The sequence below is a fragment of the Eptatretus burgeri genome, chromosome 1, assembly GCF_056783735.1.
Source record: "Eptatretus burgeri isolate ZD-2024b chromosome 1, Ebu_testis_v1, whole genome shotgun sequence".
Taxonomy (NCBI): domain Eukaryota; kingdom Metazoa; phylum Chordata; class Myxini; order Myxiniformes; family Myxinidae; genus Eptatretus; species Eptatretus burgeri.
Window position 1 is genome coordinate 163,497,331 of NC_140961.1, and position 26,451 is coordinate 163,523,781.

A 26,451-nucleotide genomic window follows, 5' to 3' on the forward strand; every position below is an offset into this window, starting at 1 on the left:
TCCTCAGAGGTCAAATCTGACTTCCCTCCACATCTGAAAATAAAACTTATGGTATTCACTAACTATGTCACAAAATTCATGCTTTTCTAATAAAACGCACAATTATTGTACTTATCTGCTGTACTATATACAGAAACATTCGGTATGAAAAAACAAATCGGTATATCCACAAAAAAAAAATGAGATTCACACTTGTCTGGTCATGTGAAAAGCCAGTTTGATACAAAATACAGGACAGGGAGTACCCAGGTTACAAAGGGATTCCGTTCATAACAATGAGGTCAGGTAAAGTATGGGATCATGTGCCGGAGCATTGCGTCGCTGCATCCACTTTCCACGGTACTCCAGGGGCCTCCGTCTCGCCATCCCCCAGACAGGTACCTGGCCCATCCCCATCTCCTTGAGATGCTGATCAACTTGCTGCAACCACGAGGAACGTGGTCGGCCCAGTGGTCTCACGAGGCTCCCCCACTGAGAGAATCTGGTGAGTAGGATCAGCGTCATGAAAATGAGCCACATGGCCATACAGTCGGAACTGATGCTCACGGACTATGCAGGTAACATCGAATTTGAGTCCCTCTCAGCAACCGCTCGTTGGACACAAAGTCCGACCAGCGATAGTCAAGGATTCTCATAAGAGGAGGAGGAGGGGGAGGAGGAGGAGGAGGAGGAGGAGATTGGGACCATACTCTATGCAGAGCGTTGGTGCTGCTTAAGCAGTCTCCTTGGCTATTGGGCACAATTCTGGACGGGTTGCCACTCCGCCACAGTATACCAGCATGCTGGCACTCATTTTGCCGACCTCGGAAAGATGATAGGTCGAGTTAACCCCACCTCGTATTAATTCAACAGCTGAGCGGGATTTGAACTCAGGACCCTACGATCCAAAGCCCACCACCCTAACCATTAAGCCAACACCAAGTGGAGCCAAGAATTCTCCAAAGCGACCTGGTACCAAAGCAATTGAGTCTCCATTTCAGATCCCTGGTTGAAGTCAAAGTCTTACATCCGAAGAGCAAGACTGGAAGCACCAAGGACCTGAAGACTCAGATTTTCATCCTCCTGCACAGGTACCGGCAGCACCACACCCCATGATCCAGTGAATCCATGACTCCCCAGGCCTGACCCAGACGTCTCTCGACCTCTGGCTCACAGGCAGCAGAGGCATGAATTTCACTACCAAGGTAAGTGAATCTCTCCACGACCTCAACATCTTCACTATAAACAGGTACAGAAAAGATAGCAGCATCCAAGATGTCATTGAAATCCTGTATCTTAGTTCTGACCTTGGAACCCCGTAATCCCAGTGGCTCCAACTCCTCATTCAGCACCTTGAGGGCCCCCAAAAGGATATCCAGAATCTCTGCAACATGACTGCATCATCTGTGAACTCAAGGTCAGAGATCTTGACATTCCCAAACGATGCACCGCAGCTTGATCTCTCCGACATCCTCCCGAGAATCCAGTCCATACAAGTACTGAAATGTGTGTGGGGGCCAGTACGCACCCCTGACGAACTCCAGTAACAACTGGAAATAAGTCAGAGATGGTGTCACCACATCTCACAGCACTCTCAGTACCAGAATATAGTTCAGACATCAGATTGATCAGTTTTGGTGGCATCCCACGATGACCAAGAATCCTGCAGAGGGCATCCCGATTCACTGAATCAAACACTTTGCAGAGATCACCAAAGGCTGCAAGCAGCGCCTGCCGAAACTCTCATCTGTGTTCAGTGAGCACCCGAATGGCAAGGATACGGTCAATTCTTGACCTCTTTGGTGTCCTATAAAGGGATAGTCACACCCCTGACGTCCAACTCAACAGCTGGTGGATCAACCTGGTGCAGCTGCTCAAGGTAACTGGCCCAGCGGGCCTTCACTTCGGACACCTCTGTCAAGATCCCACCCCCCTCCGCTCTAACGGCAGTTCACCGAGGGACGGGCTTGAAGGAACACAATGCGCGAATTCTCCTGCAAGCAGGACGAGGATCACCCAACCACAGATGATGCTCTACCCCCTCACAGATTCCTCGCACATATGCCTCCTTGTCCACCCTCAACACACGTACAGTTTTCGGCCTCTGCTCCCTGAACAGCTTAGCTCTGCCATTCAGCCTGGCCCCGCCGCTCTGGTCAATAGTATGCAATGTCCCTTGAGAGACAAAATTCTTCTTCGCCCAACTGTGAGTTCCAAGACATCCACCAGCAACATCAAGGATGGTGGTCTTGAAGGCACTCCACAACTTTTCAGGATTCCCCAAAGCACCCAGACCCCCCCAAATCCCCACTGAGCCTGTTCGCAAACTCCTCAGCGACCCTCTCATTCTTGAGCTTGTCAACATCCAGTCTACGCGAGGATGGTACCAGTCTACGCGAGGATGGTATCATTCTCCCGGATTTAAGCTGCAATCCGCTTAAACCAGCAATCTTAAGTCCATGACTTCTTGCAAAGTCAAGGAGCTTCATGTTATTCTGGTTCACAGTTCCAGACACATGGGGACCAAAACATGTCTCATAACCATTCCTTTCATTTCCAGTCGATGCATTGAAATCCCCCAAGACTCGAAGAGTGTCTTGCCTGGAGCACTGATAAACCACAGAATCGAGCATGGCATTGCATGCGTCCTTCACCTTGAGGTCACTCACCTCAGTCGGAGTATAATCAGAGACCAGGTAAACGACACCAAAGGGGTGACAAATCCTTAGTCTCATAATTTGTTCGTTGACTGGTGTTACCTCAATTATCATTGGAGTCAGCTTGTTGGACACAGCTATAGCAACTCCTTTGGCATGGTAACCATCAGAGCGACTTGGCCAATAGTAGGTGTAACCACCTGCCATGATCTCACCACTATCTGGTCTCCGAGCCTCAGAGAGTGCTGCAATACTGATGTTGAAACACTTGAGCTCAGATGATGACAGAGACATCCTCTCTTAGGGATAGGACATTCCAGCACCCACCTGAAGGGACTGCCTCACGTTAACCCAAGGAGACCGCCGTCTGGTGGACGACACCTCAACACCACCCCGACACACTCTCCCACAATCTGACCCGGGAAGGTTACCCTGTGGTTTTCCTCCTGTAATCAAAGAGTGGGGGTCCTGAAGGCTTTGCCCCAATCCCGTCATTCGGTGAGCTGCCCTGCGGAGGGCACCTGCATGGGTGGTACTCTCACGGAGTGGGTTTTAAATTTTCTTTGCGTTTTCCTTGTGTTTTGCAGAGTGAAGGGTTTTACGGTGGCCGGAGTGCAAATCCTGCCACCAACCTCTTTAAAAAATAGTAACAATCATTCATACAGTAAATATATCTATTGGCCGTTGACTTATTGTTATAAATGGTTGTATCAGCACTCGAGTGGGGGCGACTCACCCGGTGATTTAACAAGCCCAGTGGGAGACCAACCATTCCCTTATTACCTCTGCTCACATCGTTCAAAATAAGGAAAATGCCATGTTTAATAGTTTTAATATTTACAGTCTACAAAGCTCAGATTCGTTTTGAGAAAGATGAGTTTCTCTGCCTTGCCAGATGAAAGACAGTTTATTTTGTTCTCATATGCTGCAGAACCTGCACAGAACAATCCTTTTAATTAATGTGTTATATAATGGGGCAATTAAAGACTGCATATAAAATGTGCCCCTTTTGCTCAGGGGCACAGAATCCTGTTGGGCCTCCTTTGAAATGTGAAAAAATAAATTTAACTCGAGCTTTGATGCACTCGGGTATGCCTGGAACATACGAGGTCAAGACTTACTTTTGCCAGAATGTAGGGATGGTAGGTTTTAACTTTTAATCTCAGCAGCATACGAGTGATCACATTTTCCTTTGCCCTCGCATTTGTTTCCAAAGCAATTCGTGATTTTATATGAATAGAGCGTGCTTTAGAAAGCCTGTGCCGATTACCAATACCGACATCAGTATTGGCTTGTGATTTACTGATATCAATACTGTGCATGTAAGAGCATGTACCAATATTGGTGAGTATATAATATGTTGTCATCACGTGTACATGCCATCTTACCGTGTGTCAATTATAGCTGAACAACGCACATGCGGTCAATACGACTGTACATTTTATTTAGTGAGAAGCATGGGCATACTTGTGTGTATATTTGAAGCACACAGCGTGCCAACATAAAATGCATGGCGGCCTTACCAGCTGCGTCCATAGTCTCATTGCATACACTGACCGCCACGATGATTGGACCGCATGCAGTCCCTCTCGTGATATCCACCAATCACAGCTAGAACAGCGGCTCCACCAAACAAAGCACGTGCTTTATAGCCTGAACTAACAGGTCGAACCTGCACGATCGCGAGAGTTCTATAGTACAATGTCAATATTTACTGAGCTACCGAACCGAGCAGTCGCCTGCTCCATACGATTAATGGTCATCAAGTATTGCCTTTACAAATCACCCTGCAAGAAAAAATAAAGTGAAGGACAAAACTGAATCCCTTTTTACTCTATCAACTAAATTTTCTGTCGTACGAAAAAATTGCCATAATTTGTAAAGATCGAGTGCATGATGTATACTGTGAATTACCGTGTGTCAATGATATATCAATATGTAATGGGTCATTACGTATTTTTGGAACTTGAGTTTAAAAAAAAAAACTTGGCATCGATATTCCGGTACAAACTGATGTAACCCCACCGATTATATCGATATCGGAAAAAAATCTAAATCGGCTGAGCTTAATTACTGGTTATTTGTATAGTTGGTAGATTTCTGCTTTGTCAGGCATGAGAGAAAGTACTATAGATGTCACTTGTGATATTTTTGTTTCTGTTACTGCTGCTGTTGTTAAGGTTTTTCAAACGAAAACATCAAAGATCAATATTGCAAAGGGACCTCCCTCCCCTCTTGTCTCCTGCTCCCCTTGTTGTACATTATGTGTGTTAGCTCTCATACGAGCCTCGCCATTGTCTGAAAAATAAAAAAATCCAAAAATTGAACAATCATTTGATGTGTGTAATGGTGAGGACAAGGGTTGGAGCACAAGTTCTTGGTTCATGGTGTGAAAATGTCACAATCGATGATGAAATATTGATTTGTGGATGTTGTTATCTGTTGTGATGTCCAAGATGAACATCTTGAATTTGGAATTGCTTCTCTCTCTCTCCCTCTCTCCCTCTCTCTCTCCCTCCCTCCCTCAACACACACACACACACACACACACACACACACACACACACACACACACACACACACACACACACACACACACACACACACACACACACACACACCCAGGTTAAAATAGATGGACATAAGTACATCGGCACTGGCTCGAATAAGAAGGTAGCGAAAGCAAACGCTGCTCTGTCTGCTCTCCAAGAGGTGCTTCCAGATTCCAATCAACCACGTCCCCGTCGCCGTCAAAGTCACTCGCCTGAAACGGTACATTCTGGCATTTTTCCTGCTCACTTGAACCCTCAGCCTTATCCTTTGCCTTTCTCATTTCTATCACTGTTTCCTTGAGTAGATTTTATTGTGTGTAGATCATCGACGACTTTTGTTGTAGTTATGATGTTTTTACCGATTTAAATCGTCGTGGATAAAAATATTCATTGCTTTATCTGAGAGCTGGTTAAAGATACAGCATGCTCTTCAGCTTCCACAGGAACTCTTCTTCATTGATACCACTTCTTTTCGAGGAGTTCAACTTTTCACCATGCAATAACTCATTCCTATTTATGATATTCACAAGCAACGCTATGCTTGAGAAGCTCGGTCAAGGGCTATATCAATGTATGTATATGTATATATATATATATATATATATATATATATATATATATATATATATATATATATATATATATATATATATATATATATATACATTTTTTTTTTTTGTGGGCCGGAGTTCGGTGGCGATAAACGACCACTCGGTGGAGCAGTGGAGTCGTCTCCCACCGAACACCCGGAATTTAGGTCGTGACTCTCGGATAAGTCCGAAACGTCACGGGTACCTTAGCGGACCGTTTTCGCCAATATTTTGATGGCGTGAGGTAGGGTTCACTTTTCTATTCCAATTTACCAAATACCAAACTCACGCCGCCTCGCTGCCGGGGAAACCACACCCTCGGCCGACTCTTTCCAGACCGGGTCGCAGGTCCCGACTCGGATCCGGCGTAACCCAGCGGAGTTACCAGAGCCGCACCGGTCCCAATGACAAATTACCGGCCCAAACGGCCTCACTAATTCTCAAGTCCGAACCATGCTGGGTCAATCAAAGAAAGGACAGAAACGAACTGGAACGTTTAAAAAAATATTTTATTTACAGGAATAAAAGAAACGGACGAAGTGTAGACTTATTCACGACTATATGCAAGCAAATATTTACAATGATCATAAACACTTAAACAGTTTTACTTATAGGACTGCGCCACATACAGACACACACCCAAAAGAAAAAGGGCCCACTTGGTCTTTATTCGACCCTCACAGCCAAGGGGATAGTCGAGCTGGGGGTCAGAGTTCTGTCGGGGTACTTGACCGCGTTCGTGCGGCTTGGCCCGCGACTGCACGTGTGGGGCTTGTGGTCTGTGGGAACTTGGATGGTGAATAGCGGATCCAGGGTTGCTCCTTGTAGAATGCCAGCGGAGACTCCAGGCTTGAGAACTCCAGCAATGACGACAGTGCACCCAAGCTGCCTTCCAAGAACTGCTCCCTCCAAAGAACTTCAAAGAACTCCCAAGAACACGCAAGAACTTTTTGAACTCTCCAAACTAGAATGAGCACAATAACTCTCCACACACACGCACACTGAGGGCCGCGTCGTCCTTTTTCAACCGCTCTGAGCGGGGCAGGGCCTTGGTGGAGCTGACGCGCTGATCGCCCTGATTGGACAGGGACTTCCATGGATCCACCCTTTCTGGGCGGGGTTATGGCCGAGCCGTAAAAACCCCGCCCCCTCTCCGGGTGTCTGCACCCCTCTTGCGAGAGAAACGACGATTTTTCTCGTGGTGTTGGAATGCAAACCAATTCGAGGAAGTCGAATCAAGCACACGAGGACCTCGCCTTGTATGCTACGACCGCGAGGTGAGGGCGCATCCGCTGAAAGACACTGTGGCCGCAAGTGGAGGGGATCTGGAGATTTAAATAACCTAACTATAAAATAATTCAGAGCGCACACACGAAATTCCCATTAGACATAGGGGATGGATTCTAACTGTACACATACTTATCAAAATAACTGAACGACTGCCACTCTGGCTGTTTGTGTGCACAAGGTTTCCAAATCCGTAACAATATATATTTATATATATATATATATTTATATATATATATATATATATATATATATATATATATATATATATATATATATATATATATATGTATGTATATAATGTTGCGAATTTGGAAACCTATCAAACACAACACCCAGGTTCCTACAGCTCAGTTATTTCGGTAAGTATGTGTTTTATGGATAGCTTCCCGTCCCTTGTCTAATGGGTAAATCAATGTAAATGCGCTGTGATTTATTTTTAATGTTAGGAAAACTTCATCTTTCGTGACGAAAACAGAAACGACCGTTGGGGCGGTTCTGCAGCGATGAAAACAGAAACGACCGTTGGGGCGGTCCTGCAGAAAACGAGGACAACCCTCTTCCCCGGGATTTCCCCGCGCGACGGGGAGGGGGAGGGTCGAGCGCGACGGAGCGCATAAAAGAAGCAAGCGACAGAGAGAGGAGGAAGCAAGCGAGAAGGGAAGGAGAGAGCAAGCGGAAAAGGAGAGAGGAAGCGAAAAGCGAGGAAGGAGCGTTCATCTTGATCGTGTTCCTGTCGTCGTCATCGTCGTCGTCGTGGCCAGAGAGGTCTTGGCTGGTTGTGGCCGTCTTGAGCGTCTTCTTCCTCCCCCTCCTCCTCGGGATTGAGCTTGAGAGGGACCATCCGCCGCCAGAGCCAGAAGGGTTGCGTGTCGTCGCCGGAGAGAACAGAGTTGAGGTTTGGTGGCCAGGACAGGCGCCGAGCGGAATCAGGGAGGTCGGGTTTGGCTCGCCTCTCACCGGACCGAGTCAGCCTGAAGACCGCACGAGGCGGACAGGTCCAAGTTAGACCCTGGTCTTCAGCCCGACTATCCTCCGGGCTGAAGCTCCTAATAAAGGCGTGAGCCACCACTTCTTTTGGGTGTGTGTGTGTGTGTGTGTGTGTGTGTGTGTGTGTGTGTGTGTGTGTGTCCGTGTCCATGGGCCTGTCTGATAAGTAGTGAACTGTTGAGTGCTTTTGCCTGTATATTATTTGCCTTGCTTGATATTCGGTTTAACCCTGCCTCTTACGTGCTCCCCTTGTCACCCATTATGGTGAATCAGCTCGTTTTGTGTTTCTTTCATTGGTTCGACATGACGCGTGTGTGAGGATTCGTACGGCCGTTCGGGTCGGTAAATTGTTCATTTTATCCGGCACGACTTTGGTAATTCCGCTCGGTTACGCCGGATCCGAGTCGGCGATAGCTACTCGATTCAGACAAAGTCGGCCGAGGGTGAATTTCCCCGGTAGTTTGGACCACGTGGGTATTTAGGTAAATTTAAATTGGCAATTGACCCTACCCCACGTGATCTATCTTTTGGCGAGTTCGGTCCAATAGAGGACCCGTCGGCTCCGGAGTTATCCGGGGGACGACCTGTACATTCCGGGTGATCAGTGGAGTTGACCCAGCAGCTCCATCTGGTGGTCGTGCTCGCAGCCGATATCCGGCCCCGCAACAATATATGTTTGTGTATTTATATGTAGATGTAGAATCATATATATATATATATATATATATATATATATATATATATATATATATATATATATATATATATATATATATATATATATATATATATATGTATTTATTTAAATGTGTATTTCTGTATGTGTATCTTTCTATTTGTATCAAGTATATTTTATATATATATATATATATATATATATATATATATATATATATATATATATATATATATATATATATATATATATATATATATATATATATATATGTTGAGATCAGTTGCAGTTCGTACTGATTGGTATCAAGTTCTGTCCACACCGATCTTGGTAGAGAAGAGTTTATTGCCCACACCAGACACTTACATGGACAGAGAGAGAGGCAAAGAATACACACAGTTGTCAGTCCAATCCAACTCTGGCAAGCCCAGCATTTCGCTTCGTCTTGGATACAATTTATTCTGCCCCTTGTGTGACCACCTGTTGGCATGATTCACCCTGTTTCCATCATCAGCTTTACTGGGAGACTAAACCCAGGAGTATTCTCTTCCGCTTCCATCATCAATCTTTACTTGGAGACCAGAGCCTGGAGCAATTTCCTCCCTCTTGGCTCTGAAACTATTTCTCATTGATGGACAGCAAGGCCTGTTTTTCCCATTATCCCACTAGAAGTAGGGCAAGAGAAAGATTACGTTTTATTTTAAGAGCAATGACATTCCGTCTTTGTTCTGTTCCTTGAACCGGCAAAGGCCAGCTGTTTGTTCTATCCAGCAGTACTGATTAATGACAAGGTTTCCCTTGGTACAGGACTCTTAGGATATTTGGCAAGGCAATGCAAAGTTAATTCTGTCGAGCAGTAAGAGATTGATGACATGCCTTTACGTTTCCTTTTTCCTGGCAACGGAATGTGCTAAATTTATTTCTGCAGCACTGGAAGTGAAAAGGCTTTAGATTTTCTTTTAGACTGGCTGATGAAAGGAAATTTTAATTTTACCAAGAATGGCCGTTATGGCTTGGGACATATGCAGTATCTCCACATATATATGTATGTGTATGTTTTTTATATATATATATATATATATATATATATATATATATATATATATATATATATGTATATATGTGTGTATATATATATATATATATATGTATATATGTGTGTATATATATATATATATATATGTATATATGTATGTATATATGTATATATGTATGTATATATGTATATATATGTATGTATATATGTATATATATATATATATATATATATATATATATATATATATATATATATATATTGTTGCAAATTCGCGCCCGCCGGCGTGCGAGCGGCCACGTAACTCGAATCGCGGCACGTCGCCCACCGGACGGACAATCCCGTCGTGACCCTCTCGGACTAACGCCGGGAACTAGTCACGGGTGGACCTTTCGGCCTCACCACGATCGTGCCAATCGGCCCCCCGCGTGGGATAGGGTTGCTCGCCAAATTCGACCTACCTAAGTACCCACACGGAGGGTAGACCGGGCGATCACACCTCGCCGCAGGTCAACTTCGGACACGGGCCACTTTAAGCGACCCGTTCCGTACTATCGGGATAATCGAGCGGTGTTATCGTCAACCTCGACGGTTCGATTAATTATTGGGCGTATTTAGCCCACGACCAACCCTTTACGTGAAGTAAGATGGAGATTCAATAAAAGAAAAGACGAAGCGAAACGGGAAAAACAGTTCAACATAAAGCACATTTATTCCGCGGCAAACGGAAAGCACACATATACAATTATACACCAAAAGCAAATGTAAAAGTAGAAGAAACACAACAATTCTGCACAAAAAGCAAATGCAACAATGCAGATCTACTACCGACTACCGAGCACACGGCAACACTTATACAGTTTTACTTCACAGACGGCGCCGACAACACATATACTCAAAGCAAAAGAAAAAGGAAGGGGCCACCCTCAACGATGAGGGGGGCAGACGGGCCTGGGGCCGAGACCGCGTCGAGCCTACCCGTCTGGTGATGAGCCGCAAAATGGCGGTGGCGCCCCGACTCCGCGGGCCTCGCTGGCACTGCCTGGAATGGGGTGGGAACGGGGCCCCCTTCTCACACTATCTCAGCGCGGGGGGAAACAGGGAGGGGTTGTTGATGCTCGGGGGAAAGAGGATATCTGGATGGCTTGGGTCCCGCGATGAGCGACTCCACTGCGACCTCGGTCGCGTTACCGGCCTCCCCTCAACGCAGCTCCCCGACTCTGACATGAGCGCCCTCTCGACTGCCTTCGCCGCCGCCACAACTCTCCAACTCTCCCACTCCATGCTTCTCAACTCCGTCCAACTGCGATTCAGAAACTCTTTTTCTCTCCCGATTCAGAAACTCCCTCAACAACTGCCTTTTCAGCGAGCGAACGCGGCCCTTTATAGCCCCCGGGGCTTCGCTCCTTCACCTTCGACCCTTCACCTCTGGCTGGCTCCCCATTGGACAGAGGAAAAGTGGGCGTGAATGATTTTTGATCCGCGAATCTGCATATAGCGATTATACTCCGACGCACCTGGAGGCGTGGCCAAATCGCCCCACGCTCGCTGATAGGACGGAACAGAAGTGGGCGTGAATCGTTCTTGATCCGATTTCTCGGAAAGGCTGGTGTTTTTGCACCCGCTGCTCGGTGCGCGCCCTGTACGAGTCCAGGATCGGTGCCCACAAGCGGCGCGGGAATGGCGGTGATGCGATGGTTGCGAGAGCGAGATGTGACGGTAAAGGTCGTGGCTGTTTTTGTGAAGCGGCGTTGCGGTTGGTGGTTGTTGTGTGATGGCTGTTGAGACGTGGTTGGTGGTGGTTGTGGTGGTAGTAATGGCGGCTGGTCCAAAATAAAGATAGTAAAAGAAAAACGGCTATCTAAAAGGGTCACAGCCCGAATGAATGACATTTATTCCCTCTAAACAACGGGTTTGGGCCTAACTACACATATACTTACAGAGATATCTCACCTAAGGGACCTGAATGGTGGTTTGCGAATTTCGTCAACCATAACAATATATATATATATATATATATATATATATATATATATATATATATATACATATATATATATATATATATATATATACATATATATGTATATACAGTAATCCCCCGTTTCTCGTGGGGGTTACGTTCCAAACCCTCCCGCGGTAAGTGAAAATCACATTTTAAACACATTTTGGTCTCAATTAATCACATAAAGAAAACATTTGAAGCATAAAAATGCTTCCTGTAAACTCAGTAACGTTGCAAAAACATTGTGATGGGCTGGCGTTGTTTCCTAATGTTCAAAGTTGCTGGCGTTGTTTCCTAATGGTGGTGAGGAGAGTTTTATAGGTTGCCATTGCGCCATCAATAGCGTTCTTGAATTGCAATGCCCGAACCATGGAGGGATCCCATGCTTCAGCCATCCCTTGCAATTCTTTTCGTTTTCGCCATTGTTGCTAAGCGTTCAAGTGATAGGCCTTCGTCGTCGTGCTCCTGCGATGGATCAGATTGTTCCTCCTCCTCGCATGCTGACTTCGTAAGCTCAGCCAAATCCTCGTCCGTTAATGGGTCAGAGTTGGTTTCGATGAGGTCATTCACTTCGTCGTGCGTCATGTCGTTGAATCCTCCTCCTAGAATCTTCGCCAGCTTGACCGCCTTATCGACTGCCGAATGGTGAATTTGGTCTGGAGAAAAGGCCTTGTATTCGTGGATGCATTCTGGCCACAGCTTCTTCCAACAGGCGTTTAAGGTTTCTTTTTTTCATTTCTTGTAGAGCCTTCTGAATTATTTGGAGACACATTGTTATCGTGAAATCGCGCCAATACGCCCTCAGAGAAAAATTGTCGTCGGAATCCATGGCCTCCACGAGGTGCTGCAGGGCGTTGCTAATGTAAAGCGCTGATGTTGGCTTCGCCCTTCTTGATGTAGCGTATGGTCGATTCATTCAAACCGTAATGGCGCCCAACCGCGGCAAACGTTTTTCCTTTGGGCGGCATCGTAGGGCTTGGAGAAAAAAACGTTGAAAATATCTGTCATTCACAAGCGAAACACTCAAGACAGCGAGAGTGCGCCTCGTGGGCAGCAGCCAATCCGCGCCAAAGAGAAATGAATAGCGCGCTCTCTGTCTTTGTCTCGTGCGTTGTGTCGACAAACATACAAATTTTTTTTTTGTTTGTTTTATTATGAAGATACTTTCGAGCACCACGCGTTATTATTTATTGCTTAAATAATTTATATTTTATATATTATTACCACGATGTACCGGGGGAATCTGCAGAAAAAAATTGTTACGTTCCAAGGGAAAACCCGCGCTGAACCGGGGGCGCGATAGGTGAACCACGATGAAGCGGGGGTTGACTATATATACAAGCCGGTAGGCGACATGGGTGGTCGCTCCATAATTGCATACTAGTCATACAGTTTTTGACGGATCGGGCTGAAAATTTTTGACAGAGGTTGATTAATTATAGTGCGCATAAAAGCCTGGAAGCCGATTTTTGATTTTCTAAAAAATTAATCTTTTAGGATTTTAAAAAATTTTTAAAGTCCCGTTGCTAGGCAACGGTGGCGTCCATAGCAACGGTGCTCAAAAGCATACAACTAGATCCTGGTGTGTTGACCATAGAACTATAACGACCCACATATGCAGCTCGCTCCGTTCTGCGGATACCGAGCGGTGTATTTATCGCGCAACCCCGTTGGACCCGATCACTTTCTCGGCTATTAAAAAGCCAGCTATATTCCAAACTCAATGATGGCAGTTGAATGAAGGAAAAGGACGCGACAAACGGGTTAACATTCACACAAGGATATTTACTTATAAAACGACACATATGCAATCATGCAGTCATGTATGCAACCAATGCAAAATTCAATCATGCAGTCATGTATGCAACCAATGCACGTATGAGATAAAACACGAGCAAGAAGAACAACAACCGTCTATTATTATTTATTTAAATGCACTTAACAGTTCTACTTAAAGACATGGCGCCACAACGTTCATTCAAAACCCCAGAAAGAAAAGGCCCGGGCTCGTAAGCCTTTAATGTTTCTCAGAGCTTGGGAGACCGAAGGAGCTCCGAGAGGCCGCGCTGGTTCCCTGCCGCCTTCATGGCGACTCGCTGGGTGCTCCTTGGCGTCCCGTCCACACGGCAGCTGGCATGACCGTGGCGCGGCCCAGGCCTCGTCGAGCGGCCCGATCGATCGGGCCTAGTCGACAATGCCTCAGAGGAACGAACGGGCCTTTGCTCTTTTAGAGTTGATGCTCTCTTAAGAGCCCGTCCGTTCCTCCACGTCGTTTGGACTGTTCCGGGGCCCGATCACCTCGGACCGTTATGCCGCTGGTTGGCGACTCCTCTCCGGCCTCTTTCCAGCGACCCACGGCTCGGCACGGCACGGCAGGCTGCGCTCCAGGCTCCGCTCTCTCCAGCTCCCGTCCGTCTGCAGACTCCAGGCTCCAGGCTGATCCAGCTCCCAACACGGCCCCGCACAACTGCGTGCTTGGCGTCTCTGTCCGCCTTTATATGGGATCCGGGAGGCGAGGTTTGATATCTGATCCCTCACCTCTGACCCTCCGCTGGCTCCGCCCCCTTTGATCTTTTAATCCGATTTTGAGGCGAAGCTCAGCGCAAGCGGACGTGGCAGAGATCATCGACTCTGGTGCCAACGAAGGAGAGCGGACGTGGCAGAGATCATCGACTCTGATGCCAACGAAGGAGAGCGGACGTGGCAGAGATCATCGACTCTGATGCCAACGAAGGAGAGCGGACGTGGCAGAGATCATCGACCCTGGTGCCAACGAAGGAGAGTGGACGTGGGTGAATTTGCCGTGGCTTGCGCAAAGATGGCGGCGCAATTGAGATGACGGTGAGGCGTTGCTATTCGTTGATGCGTAGGTTGTGAGGGGATGTCGTGGTAGTCGTTGCGGGGTTGGTTGATGAGAGCGATGTTTGTGGTGGAGGTGGTTGTTGAGAGCGATGTTGGTGGTGGAGGTGGTTGTTGTGAAGCGGTTGGTCCAAAATAAAGATAGTAAAAGAAAAACGGCTACCTCAAAGATCACAGCCCGGTTACACGAATAAATTCCCTTTCGACATCGGTGGGAAATCTAATCTGAACACAGACTTATCGACATAACTGATCTTGGGGAAGCCTGAATGGTGTTCTGTGAATTTCCACAACCGTAACACTACCCCCTCCCCTTTTTACAGACTCGTCCCGAGTCGTCGAATTTTCGTGTACCTTCATGTGCAAGTTCTCCCCTAGTACGATTTACCTTCGGATCCCTGAGTGCGACATTTGGTGTATCCGTGTCCCAAAAGTAAATAACCTACGGGCTGAGTAACTAACGAAACAAACCCACTAATACAGATGACTTAAATAAATTGCCGGCGCTATGACAAACATGCAGGGGGCACAAAAGTCATGCACAATTTTACCTAACTTACAAATTTTACACCAAACCATGGCCCAGGACTGATGGAGTCTGTGGGAAAGAGAAGCTGGGAGCCAGGCTGCTCAAATGCAGTCTCTGGCTCATGAAACAAATGCAGGTTTAAACGGGGAATGTGGCCGGCTATCCAATGCAGTCTTAGGCCTCCCCCCTGAAATGAGCGCAGTGAACACTAACGGTGCACGGGCTGCACCAATGCAGTCCCCGTGTGCGGCTGCCTGCAAGGCAGTCCCTGCAGAATACTGGATGGTACTGACGTAAGCAAATAGAAATGAGCGGTGCACGGGCTGCTCAATGCAGTCCCATGGTGCGGCTGCCTACAGGGTAGTCCCTGCAACTTGCGCGATGATCCTGGGGCACATGGTGATGGATGGAATGGGGCAAATGCAAGCAAGGGCGAGCAGGCATGGGGTCAAGGCAAAGGCAGGCAGACAAGGCATGGCAAGGCCGGTACAGGCCGTTGTAGCAAAAACAGGACGGCAGGTGAAGCTGGCCGGCACAAGCCTTATAGAAAAAACAGGCCGGCAGGTGAAGCTGGCCGGCCTCTTATCCCGTTCTGGAGGTTCGTGGAGGGAGTGTGGTGGTGCTGGCCACTCGGAAGGTGAGCTCGGACCTCCCCTACTGTCTCCCTCCCAACCTATCGCCTTTGCCTGTCTCTGTCCATACCCACCCCCTTGGTTTGCAAAAATCCAAATTTAGCCCCAACTTATTTTTTTGTTTGTTTTAGTTTATTCTTATCTTTTATAATTTCGTCTCCCTAACCCCCTTTATAGTCTCTGTCCGGCTAACCTATCATGCCACCTAGCCTACTCCCAACCCCTACGTTCCCTTCATGGAGGGGAATAAAGGAGAGTGCGTGTCCTGTGTCGAGGCCCAACAAAGCCTCAGAATGGCCTCCTCCGATTTCAGCAATCTCCTTACCCAAGGTGAGCCCAGCGGCCCACAACGAGCGAAGGGATGGAGATGCAGAGGGGTACACTTCCTAATCTACCCTAATGTTTATTAATGTTAAACTACCACGGGGCTTTCCAAAAGTGCCTCTCGTTTAATCGATTGGTTCTACCAACCAAGATTCCTGTCACCTGTGTTGGTGTCCTCACAATTTTGGGCCTTGCCCTCAAATTTTCGCTTCGTGCCCTTGCACGGTCTCATGGCTGGGACGCGTGGCTCCCTTGGCAGGAACTACCCTCTGCCGATTCTCAAACTATGGCACCCCCGGACCCTGCAACTGTCTCCGAGCCTATCACCTCCCTAAAAACTGGGGAGTGCCTTCCCTGGCTACTCCCCCTCAATGCTCACGTAGCAGGCTGGTGCCCCAGGCCCCTTCCCCGGGTGCCCGTGCCCAATGCACTGCCCACGTGGCCAATGGCGCCCCGGGCCCCACATCATGTGGGCCCACCCGTGCCCACTACGCTATCCCGGCCCCCATGGGCCCTTGGCCTACCGCGGCCGGCTAGCCCGGTGCCCAGGGTACCCACTAAGCGATACTCACCATTCGCAGCCACGCTCCCAGCCCGTCAACAGGGCTCCTGCACCCCTCCAAACGGGTCTCGAGCCGACATTCGCACCAACAGCAAAACGACCTCCATTTTGTCAATTTGACTAACCCACTAACTAACTTTACACTGACCCCAGGGTCCCTTGGGTGGGAATCACTCCTCCCCCCAATCACTCATCGCACCATGCATTCCACATTCACGCCATCCACTCAGGTCCGCTGGCCCTCACTCACTCATCAAGTACATTTTCCATTAGTATTCATTTTATTGCTCACATCGCTGATCACTGCCATTCTTCTTCACTAACTCCCTTAACTAACTCGTTAAAGTCATCCCTTAAAATATAGCACATCCTTTTAACATTATGTAGCTAAGCTACGTCCCCTCTACAGACTCAGTCCGTCACTGTCCTCAAATCCTCAAAAATCCATTTCCCATCCTAAATCTAAACTGAATCCCTCTACCTAATCCATTCCACGGGCTCCATGAGGACTTATCCCTGCCCCATGGAGCCGGTCTAACTAAGCTAACCCTTCCCCCTGACTACTTCCTTCCTGTGCCCCGGCCAAGGGGGTCTTCCACCCTTTGCCTGGGCTCGTGTACACTTGAAGTGGCGAGGCTTGCTTTTCCTTTTTTTTTTTTCTTGCGTGCGCCAGCGCGGCAATTAACAGCCTGCGCTCTTTCCCCGTGACGTCATGGCAGCTGTTCGCGCTTCGCGCACCTCGTCCCTCCTCGGACGGTACCATCCGGCAGGGATTTTCCTTCTGCCAGATTCCAACCATGCAGCCACGATGTCACCCTGCGCATCCCAAAGCAAGCCTCACATTTAGAGGGGCTCCCCACGCGAGCACATGTGCTCTGCTCGTCGGAGCCTTACATACACGCTCGCCTGGAGAACCCATCCGGTCCAAATTCATATCCCAGCCTAGATTCTATCCATCCGCGGGATCAGCTAACATCCACCGCGTACGTTTCCGGACTGGATTTCAATCGCACCGGCGCGCACGCGGCGGCCTCGTGCGTAGCACGGCACGGACCCCGCGCGCGCTGCTGTGCAAACCCGGCACAGTTCCCAAAACAGCTATGGCCGCTACTCGGCCTTTGTCCTTCATCTGGTCCCGTCATTTTCGCATTCTCACCTACGCACCCCCACGTGCTCTGAAGCTCACACACCTTACCATGACAATCGGACATGCGGTTGCGGTTTCCCGCATACCGATCGTCATCTCCCTTTCACACCGCAACCTCACACACACAGCCTCACTCACACATGCCATTTCACTCATACATTTCGAACCCACACACACTGTTTCCCTCACACACGCTGTTCCTTCCACACTCGGTGTTTCCTTCACACACACCTTTTCACTCACGCCTGCCATTTCGCTCACACACGCTGTCTCTTTCACACACCGCCTTTCACTCACGCCATGCGCTTTTAAGCACACATTTTGCCACACTCATAAACACACATTTCGACACAATCACACAGGTGACTTCAAGGGATCACATCCGCTTCAAGGGAGCATAGCATCTCCCTCCATTCCTGAAGGAAGCTATCCGGCTGCTTGCACCGGGTCACGACACATTCCGCCAGCTCGCCGCCATTGTCCTCCACGACCTCCATGTGTGTGCATTCGTCTTTAGTTTCATTCACTTCACCCTCTATCTCCCGTGTCTCTGTTATTTCTTTCAATTCCTGCGTCTCCCTTCGTGTCTCTGTTAATTCGATTTCCTTCGTCTTAACGTGTCTTATACACGTCTCAGTCACCTCCATTTAATTTTTCCCTCTCTGTCACCGTCACTCTCTCCATTACGACTTTCGCCGAACACGTCTCCCGAATTATTTTGTCCTCACCCGTCTCCATTGCGGGGCCGACACAATTCAGACTCTCCCTTGTCGGTTCGGTCATACTGCCACGTGGTGCCGCCATCTTGAGCTCCGTCGTCCGCGTTTCGTCACGCGCAATCGCCATTATGCCCGCCTGCAGGCATCACCCCACGTGCAGCATCGCACCCCTCATTTTTTCCATTTCATTTTTCACCTGTTGCGCATTCGTATCCATTTTGTTTTCCATTCGTTGCATATCCCCACTCATCGCTTGTCTGAACATCTCCACCATTTGTGTGATGCCCGATGGCTCCAGCCGGACCAATCCACCATTATCGGTCGCGGTTTCGCTGGGGACCGGGGAGGGATTTTGACGGAGGAGGGGAGGGGGGGAGTGTCACCGCGGCCTCCGCCGCTGCACCCATTTAGGACTCTACATTTATTTGTGGGGGGTGTTCAACCTGTATAGGAATGTCCTGCATGGGGATTTCGTCCTGAGCCATGGATTCTATCATTTCTAAATCCATTCCTAATCCCTCCTGCTCCCACTCGCCTTGAACTACCATTCTGCGTATCGGAACAATTTATACGCTCGTAATTTAATGGAACCGGAGGGTCGCCTCTCACACCCTTGATCCGGCTCCGCTAATTTGGTTTGGAGGCGTGGATGGATTTTAATCCCACTCCTTGACAAGTGTTACAGATTTCCGCCCGCCGGCGTGCGGACAGCTGCTTTTAGCCTAATCGCGGCCGTATGCCCACCGGACGGGCAATCCAGTCGCAGCCTTCCGGATCAAACGCCGAAATCCAGCTACGGGTGTGTTTTTAATGCACACCACAGCCTTGTCGGTACTCTACCCGCACACAACAGGGTCCAATCGCCGAACTGTCAATTTACCCTATTATTCGTGCGGGAAGGCTACAGAGAGGTTGTACTCCAACGGGGCTGCGCGATAAATACACCGCTCGGGATCTGCAGAACGGAGCGAGCTGCATACGTGTGTCGTTCCAAGCAGCTCCCATTGAGATACAACCTCTCGGTCGCCTTCTCGCACGAATAATTAGGTAAATCGACAGTTTGGCGATCGGACCCTGTAGCGTGCGGGTGGAGTATTGACAAGGCTGTGGTGTGCATTAAAAACACACCCGTAGCTGGATTCCGGCGTTTGATCTGGAGGGCTGAGACTGGATTGCTCGTCCAGTGGGCGTACGGCTGCGATTCGGCTAAAGAGCGGCTGTCCGCACGCCGGCGGGCGGAAATCTGTAACAATATTGTTGCGGATTCGCGCCCGCCGGCGTGCTGACGGCCACGTAACTCGAATCGCGGCACGTCGCCCACCGGACGGACAATCCAGTCGTGACCCTCTCGGACTAACGCCGGGAACCAGTCACGGGTGGACCTTTCGGTCTCACCGCGATCGTGCCAATCGGCCCCCGCGTGGGATAGGGTTGCTCGCCAAATTTGACCTACCTAAGTACCCACACGGAGGGTAGACCGGGCGATCGCACCTCGCCGCAGGTCGACTTTGGACACGGGCCACTTAAGCGACCCGTTCCGTACTATCGGGATAACCGAGCGGTGTTATTCGTCGGCCTTGACGGTTCGATTAATTATCGGGCGTCTTAGCCCACGACCAACCCTTTACGTGAAGCAAGATGGGGATTCAATGAAAGAAATGACGAAGCGAAGCGGGAAGACAGTTCAACAATAAGCACATTTATTTCGCGATGAACGGAAAGCACACATATACAATTCCACCAAAAGCACATGTAAAAGAAGAAGACAAAAAGCAAATGCAACAATGCAGATCTATCCGACTACCGGGCACTCGGCAACACTTATACAATTTTACTTCACAGATGGCGCCGACAACACATATTCCCAAAGCAAAAGAAAAGAGAACCACCCTCCAGGATGAGGGGGTAGGCGGGCCTGGGGCCGAGACCGTGTCGGGCCTACCCGTCTGATGATGAGACGCGAAGTGGCGGTGGTGCCTCAACTCCGCGGGCCTCGCGGACAGTGTCTGGTAGGGGGTGGGAAGGGGGCCCCCTTTTGTCGCACTATCTCAGCGCGGGGGGAAACAGGAGGGAGTTGCTGATGCTCGGGGAAAGGAGGATTTCACAAAATCTCGGGTCCCGCGACGAGCGTCTCCACCACGACCTCGGTCGCGCCGCCGGCCTCTCCCTCCGCAGTTCCCCGAATCCGACGCGAGCACCCCCTCAACCGCCTTCGCCGCCGCCGCCTCTCCACAACTTCGTCCGATCGCCCTCTCCGTCTCCTCTCTGGACTCGTCCCAACTCTTCACTGGCTCCGCGAACTCCCAACTGCGAACTGCCAACTGCGAACTGCCCTCTTCTGACGAACGCAGTCGTTTTTATAAGCCCCGTGGCTTCGCTCTTTTACCCTTGACCCTCTGCCTCCGACCCTTCACCTCTCTTGCTGGCTCCCCATTGGCCCGAGGAAAAGTGGGCGTGAATGCTTTTTGATCCATGAATTTGCATATAGCGACCGCCCTCCAACGCCCTGGAGGCGGGGCCAAATCGCCCCTCGCTCACCGATTGGACGGAACAAAAGTGGGCGTGAGTCGTTTTTGATCCGTTTTTCTGCGGAAAGTCCGTGATGTTTTTGAACACGCTGCTCGGTGCGCGCCCCGCACGAGTCCAGCATCGGTGCCCACGAGTGGCGCGAGATGACGGTGATGCGACGGTGGCGAGTTGTGACGGTAAAGGTCGTGGCGGTTGTGGTGAAGCGGCGTTGTGGTTGGTGGTTGTTGTTGTGAAGCGGCGTTGTGGTTGGTGGTTGTTATTGTGAAGCGGCGTTGTGGTTGGTGGTTGTTGTTGTGATGGCTGTTGAGACGTGGTTGGTGGTGGTAATAATGGCGGCTGGTCCAAAATAAAGATAGTAAAAGAAAAACGGCTATCCTGAAGAGTCGCAGCCCGACTGATTGACATTTATTCCCTCTAGACAACGGGTTTGGGCCTAACTACACATATACTTACCGAGATATCTCACTTAAGGGACCTGAATGGTGGTTTGTGAATTTCGTCAACCACAACACTACCCCCTCCCCTTTTTACAGACTCGTCCCGAGTCGTCAAATTTTCGTGTGCCATCATGTGTAGTTTTCCCCTAGTACATTTTACCTACGGATCCCTGAGTGCGACATTCATGGTATTCGTGTCCCCAAAATAAATAACCTAAGGGCTGAGTAACTACCGAAACAAACTCACTCACACGGACGACTTAAATAAAATTGCTGGCGCTAAGACATACATGCCGGGGGCGCACTCATATGTACAGTACATCTTAACCTTAACTTACAAATTTTACACTAAACCTATGGCCCAGGATCACTGAACTCTGCAAAAAGAAAGCAGTTAGCAGGGAGCCAGGCTGCTCACATGCAGTCTCTGGCTCAAACAATGCAGGTGACGGGGAACGTGGCCAGCTGCTCACGCGCAGTCCAAGGCCTTCCTTTTTGAACTGAACGCAGTGAACCACAACGGTGCATGGGCTGCACAAACGTAGTCTCCGTGCCAGCTCAAGTGGCACACGCAATGAACACAACGAATGGATGGATGAATGGTTTGAACTGAACGCAGTGAACCACAACGGTGCATGGGCTGCACAACGCAGTCTCCGTGCCAGCTCAAGAGGCACACGCAATGAACACAACGAATGGATGGATGAACACAAACACGGTGCACGGGCCGCCACTGCAGGCCCGTGTTGTAGCTGCCAACAGGGCAGTTCTTGCAGCTTGCAAACTGTTGCTTTTATGATGATCCCGGCGCGCATGGAAATGAACAGGGAGGGGGGCAAAGCAAAATTGAACGGGGCTGGTGAACGTGGGCAGTGGGCATGGCATGGCAAAGGCAGCAGGCAAACACAGCCCGCAGAAGAAGGCCGCTGCAGGCAAACACAGCCGGCAGATGAACTGGTCGGCACAGGCCTTGAAGAAAAACAGCCAGCAGAGGAAGTGGCCGGCACAGGCCTTGAAGCAAAACACGGCCAGCCGATGGCACAGGCCTTGCAGCAAAACAACAGCTGCCGATGAAGTTGGCCGGCCTCCGCCTTGAAGCAAAACAGGGCCAGCCGATGAAGTTGGCCAGCCTTTGCCGTTCAGTGGAGGTTGGTGGAGGGAGTGCGGTGGTGCTGGCCACTTGGAAGGCGGGCTCGGACCTACCTTCCTGTCTCCCTCCCACCTATCGCCTTTTCCTGTCACTGTCTATACCCACTCCCTTAATTTGTCAAACCCCAATTTAGCCCCAACTTTTTTTTTTTTTTTTTTTTTTACTTCCCCACTGTAAATCGTCCCCTAACCCCCTTTATCGTCTTTGTTCGGCTAACCTATCCTGTCACCTAGCCTACTCCCAACCCCTACGTTCCCTTCCCGGAGGGGAATAAGGGAGAGCTAACGTCCTGTGCCGAGGCCCAACTCAAGCCTCAGAATGGCCTCCCCAGAGTTCAGCGATCTATAACCAAAGTGGGTCCAGCGGCCCACAACGAGAGCGAGGGGATGGATGGTGCGGAGGGGTACACTTCCTAATCTACCCTAACCATTTAACTGTTAAACTACCCCGGGGCTTCCAGCAAGCGCCTCTCGCTTAAACTATTGGTTCTAACAACCCAGATTCCCGTCGCCTGTGTTGATGTCCTCACAATTTCGGGCCTCGCCCCCCAATTTTCTCTCCGTGCCCTCACACGGTCTCATGGCTGGGACACGTGGCTCCCTCTGGCAGGCACGACCCTCTGCCGAATCTCCCGCTATGGCACCCCCGGGCACTACACTGCCTCCGAGCCTACCAGCTCCCTAACACCGGGGAGTGCCCCCCATGGCACCTCCCCTGAAACGCACACGTGGCAGGCTGGCTCCCCGGGCCCCTTTCCGAGGGTCACCCGTGCCCACAACACTGCCCACGCGGCCAATGGCGCCCCGGGCCCCCGCACCAAGCAGGTGCACCCGTGCCCACTACGCTATCCCGCCCCCCCATGGGCCCTTGGCCTACCACGGCCGACTAGCCTGGTGCCCGGGGTACCCACTCAGCGATACTCACTTTTCGCAGCCACGCTCCCAGCCCGTCAACAGGGCTCCTGCACCCCTCCAAACGGGTTTCGAGCCTACACTCCCACCAACAACAAAACGACCTCCATTTTGTAAATTTGACTAACCCCCTAACTCACTCTACACTGACCCCGGGGTCCCTTGGGCGGGAGTCACTCCTCCCCCCAATCACTCATCGCACCATGCATTCCCCATTCGCTCCATACACACAGACCCGCTGGCCTCACTCACTCACCAAGCACATGCTTCCACTTCACTCACCAACTCTTCAACACACTCACCGCTGAACTCTGCCATCCTTCTAACTACCTCCCCGAACTAACTCGTGCTCCCACGTCGTCCCTTAAACTATAGCACGTTCCATTTAACACTACGTAGCTAAACTACGTCCCCTCTACACATTCACAAGTCTGTCCATGTCCTCAAAATCAAAAAAAAATAACTTTCCTAGGGGGGATTTCCTCCCTTCCTACTGGGCTCGTGAACTCGTTGCAAGGCTCTGAGAGCCTTGCGCCTCTGCGGGAGCGGCTGTTCCAGCACCGACTCCTCCGGCAAGACGTATCCATGAGGGCGTAAGGTCGCCCTTGTAAGGCCTCAGGCGGTCCGCGTGGACGATCCGGGGGAGGGCTCGTGGTCCCATTTTAATTTTAGGACCACGTCACTGACTTGCGCCAGGACGACCCCCGGGCCCTGCCAAGGTGAGGTGAGCTTCGGGCATCTGCCCTTCCTTCGCCGGGGGTTAAAGAACCAAATCTTCGCCCCCGGTGGGTATTTGCTCACCTGGCTCCGGTGGTCGTACCTGCGCTTCATCTTTATGCCCGCCTGTTGGAGCTGGTGGCGTGCGAAGGCGTGGACCTTCTCCAAGCCTTCCTCCAACCGACGGGCATAGCCCTCCCCCGGGGGCCTATCAAGCCGCTCAGGCGTCGGACCGCACAATAAATCGACGGGGCTTCTCAGCTCCCGTCCAGACATCAACAGCGCCGGACTACATGCGGTAGACCCGTGCTGGGACGCGCGATAGGCCATCAGGAGGTACGGAAGGTGTTCGTCCCAGTCCTCCTGGTTAGTGGCGGTGAAGAGGGCCAACTGTTGGACCAGGGTCCTGTTGAACCTCTCCACCATGCCATCAGACTGTGGTCTCAGGGGCGTTGTCCGTGTCTTTCGAATTTCCAGGAGCCTGCACACCTCTTTTAGTAATTCACTCTCAAAATTTCGTCCCTGGTCCGTGTGCAGCTCCTGCGGAATCCCATACCGGCATGTAAATCCTTCTACGAAGGCCTTGGCCACAACCCCTGCTTCCTGGCTGGGAAGGGCAAAGGCTTCTGGCCATTTGGTGAAATAGTCCATAATTACAAGGATGTACTTATTACCCTGGCGAGTGGGGGGCAGTGGTCCCAAAATGTCCATGGCCACTCGCTCAAGGGGAGCCCCAACCTGATGTAGTTGGAGTGGGGCCCTCATCCTCTGTGGCGGTCCCTTTTTTTGCAGTACAGGCGTCGCATGCTCGACACCAGTCCTGTACATCGCGCCCCATGTTAACCCAATAGAACCGCCGGCGGGCCCGAGATTTTGTTTTGGTCCTGCCCAAATGGCCGCCGGCGCGGGTACCGTGCACCTGTTTCAAAATTTGGGTCTTAAACCCATCAGGGACTATCACCAGCCAAGAAGTTTGTTCAGAAGGAATCTCCACCCACTTGCGATATAAGATGTTGTCCCTCATTTCTCGGGTCCTCCACTGAGCCCAGTATGCCTTTGTTCGCACCCCGAATGGGGCGATTTCCTCCCCACTGGGCCTCCTGTTTTCCTGGACCCATTTGTACACTGGCCCAAGCACGGGGTCTTCCCGCTGGGCCGTGCTCCATGCCAATCCACCAAATTCCTCTCCCGCGGTTAGTGGCAAAGTTGGGCCGACCACCCGGGCCGCACGGACTGGGAGTTTCGAGGAGGCGTCTGCCAATTGGTCCCTCTCCTCATGTCTCGTGCAATATTTGCAGTTTTCCCTCAGACAGGGGCGTCGAGAGAGCGCATCGGCATTCCCATGAGCCTTACCGGCTCTATGGACCACACTGAAATCGTACTGCTGCAATTTTTCCAACCACCTTGCAATTTGGCCTTCCGGTTCCTTGAACCGTAAGAGCCATTGCAAGGAGGAATGGTCAGTTCGAACCAAAAATTTCCTCCCGTACAAGTACGGGTGGAAATGGCTCACGGCAGACAGCAGAGCCAATAGTTCCTTGCGAGTTACGCAATAATTTCTTTCGGGCCTACTCATGGCCCGACTGTAATACGCGATCACTCTTTCCACGCCCCCCTGTGTCTGAGACAAGACTGCTCCCAATCCTTCCTGGCTTGCATCCGTGTCCAGGGTATACATCCCGTCATCGGTGGGGTACGCTAAAACGGGTGTGGATGTCAAACACCCCTTTAATTTGAGGAAGGCCTCCTGGCACTCCTCCATCCAATTAAATCTCAACCCCTTCTCCGTCAACCGGTGAAGGGGCCTGGCTATCTCCGCAAAGTTTGCCACGAAACGCCGGTAGTAGGAGCAAAGTCCCAAAAAGCCCCGTACCTGTTTGACAGTTGTAGGCACGGACCACTCCTCTACCGCTGTAATTTTTCCGGGGTCGGTCTTCACCCCCTCGCGGCCTATCACGTGTCCGAGATAGGCCACCTCTGTCGCGAACAAAGTGCATATCTCTGGGCTCAATTTCAGCCCTGCCTGCCTGAGGTGCCCAAACACCTGGTCCAAATTGGCTATCTCCTGGGTGAATGTTTTAGCGTGTACCAGGACGTCATCCAGATACACCAGGCATGACTGCCACGGCATGCCGCCTAGTACACGCTCCATCAGTCTCTCAA

At 50.2% G+C, this 26,451-nt stretch overlaps 1 protein-coding gene across 12 annotated transcripts in view; it reads left to right on the forward strand.

Annotated features, from left to right (window-relative positions):
* LOC147035910 (spermatid perinuclear RNA-binding protein-like) overlaps positions 1–26,451 on the forward strand; it is a 227,207-nt gene that overhangs the window by 107,074 nt on the left and 93,682 nt on the right. For 10 of the 12 annotated variants that reach the window (XM_085848072.1, XM_085848045.1, XM_085848037.1 and 7 more), the window contains one exon: positions 5,262–5,408. The exons of the other annotated variants lie outside the window; for them this stretch is intronic. In XM_085848072.1, coding sequence (XP_085704198.1) covers positions 5,262–5,408 — 147 coding nt within the window. The remainder of the gene's footprint in view (positions 1–5,261; positions 5,409–26,451) is intronic. 12 annotated transcript variants of the gene reach the window in all.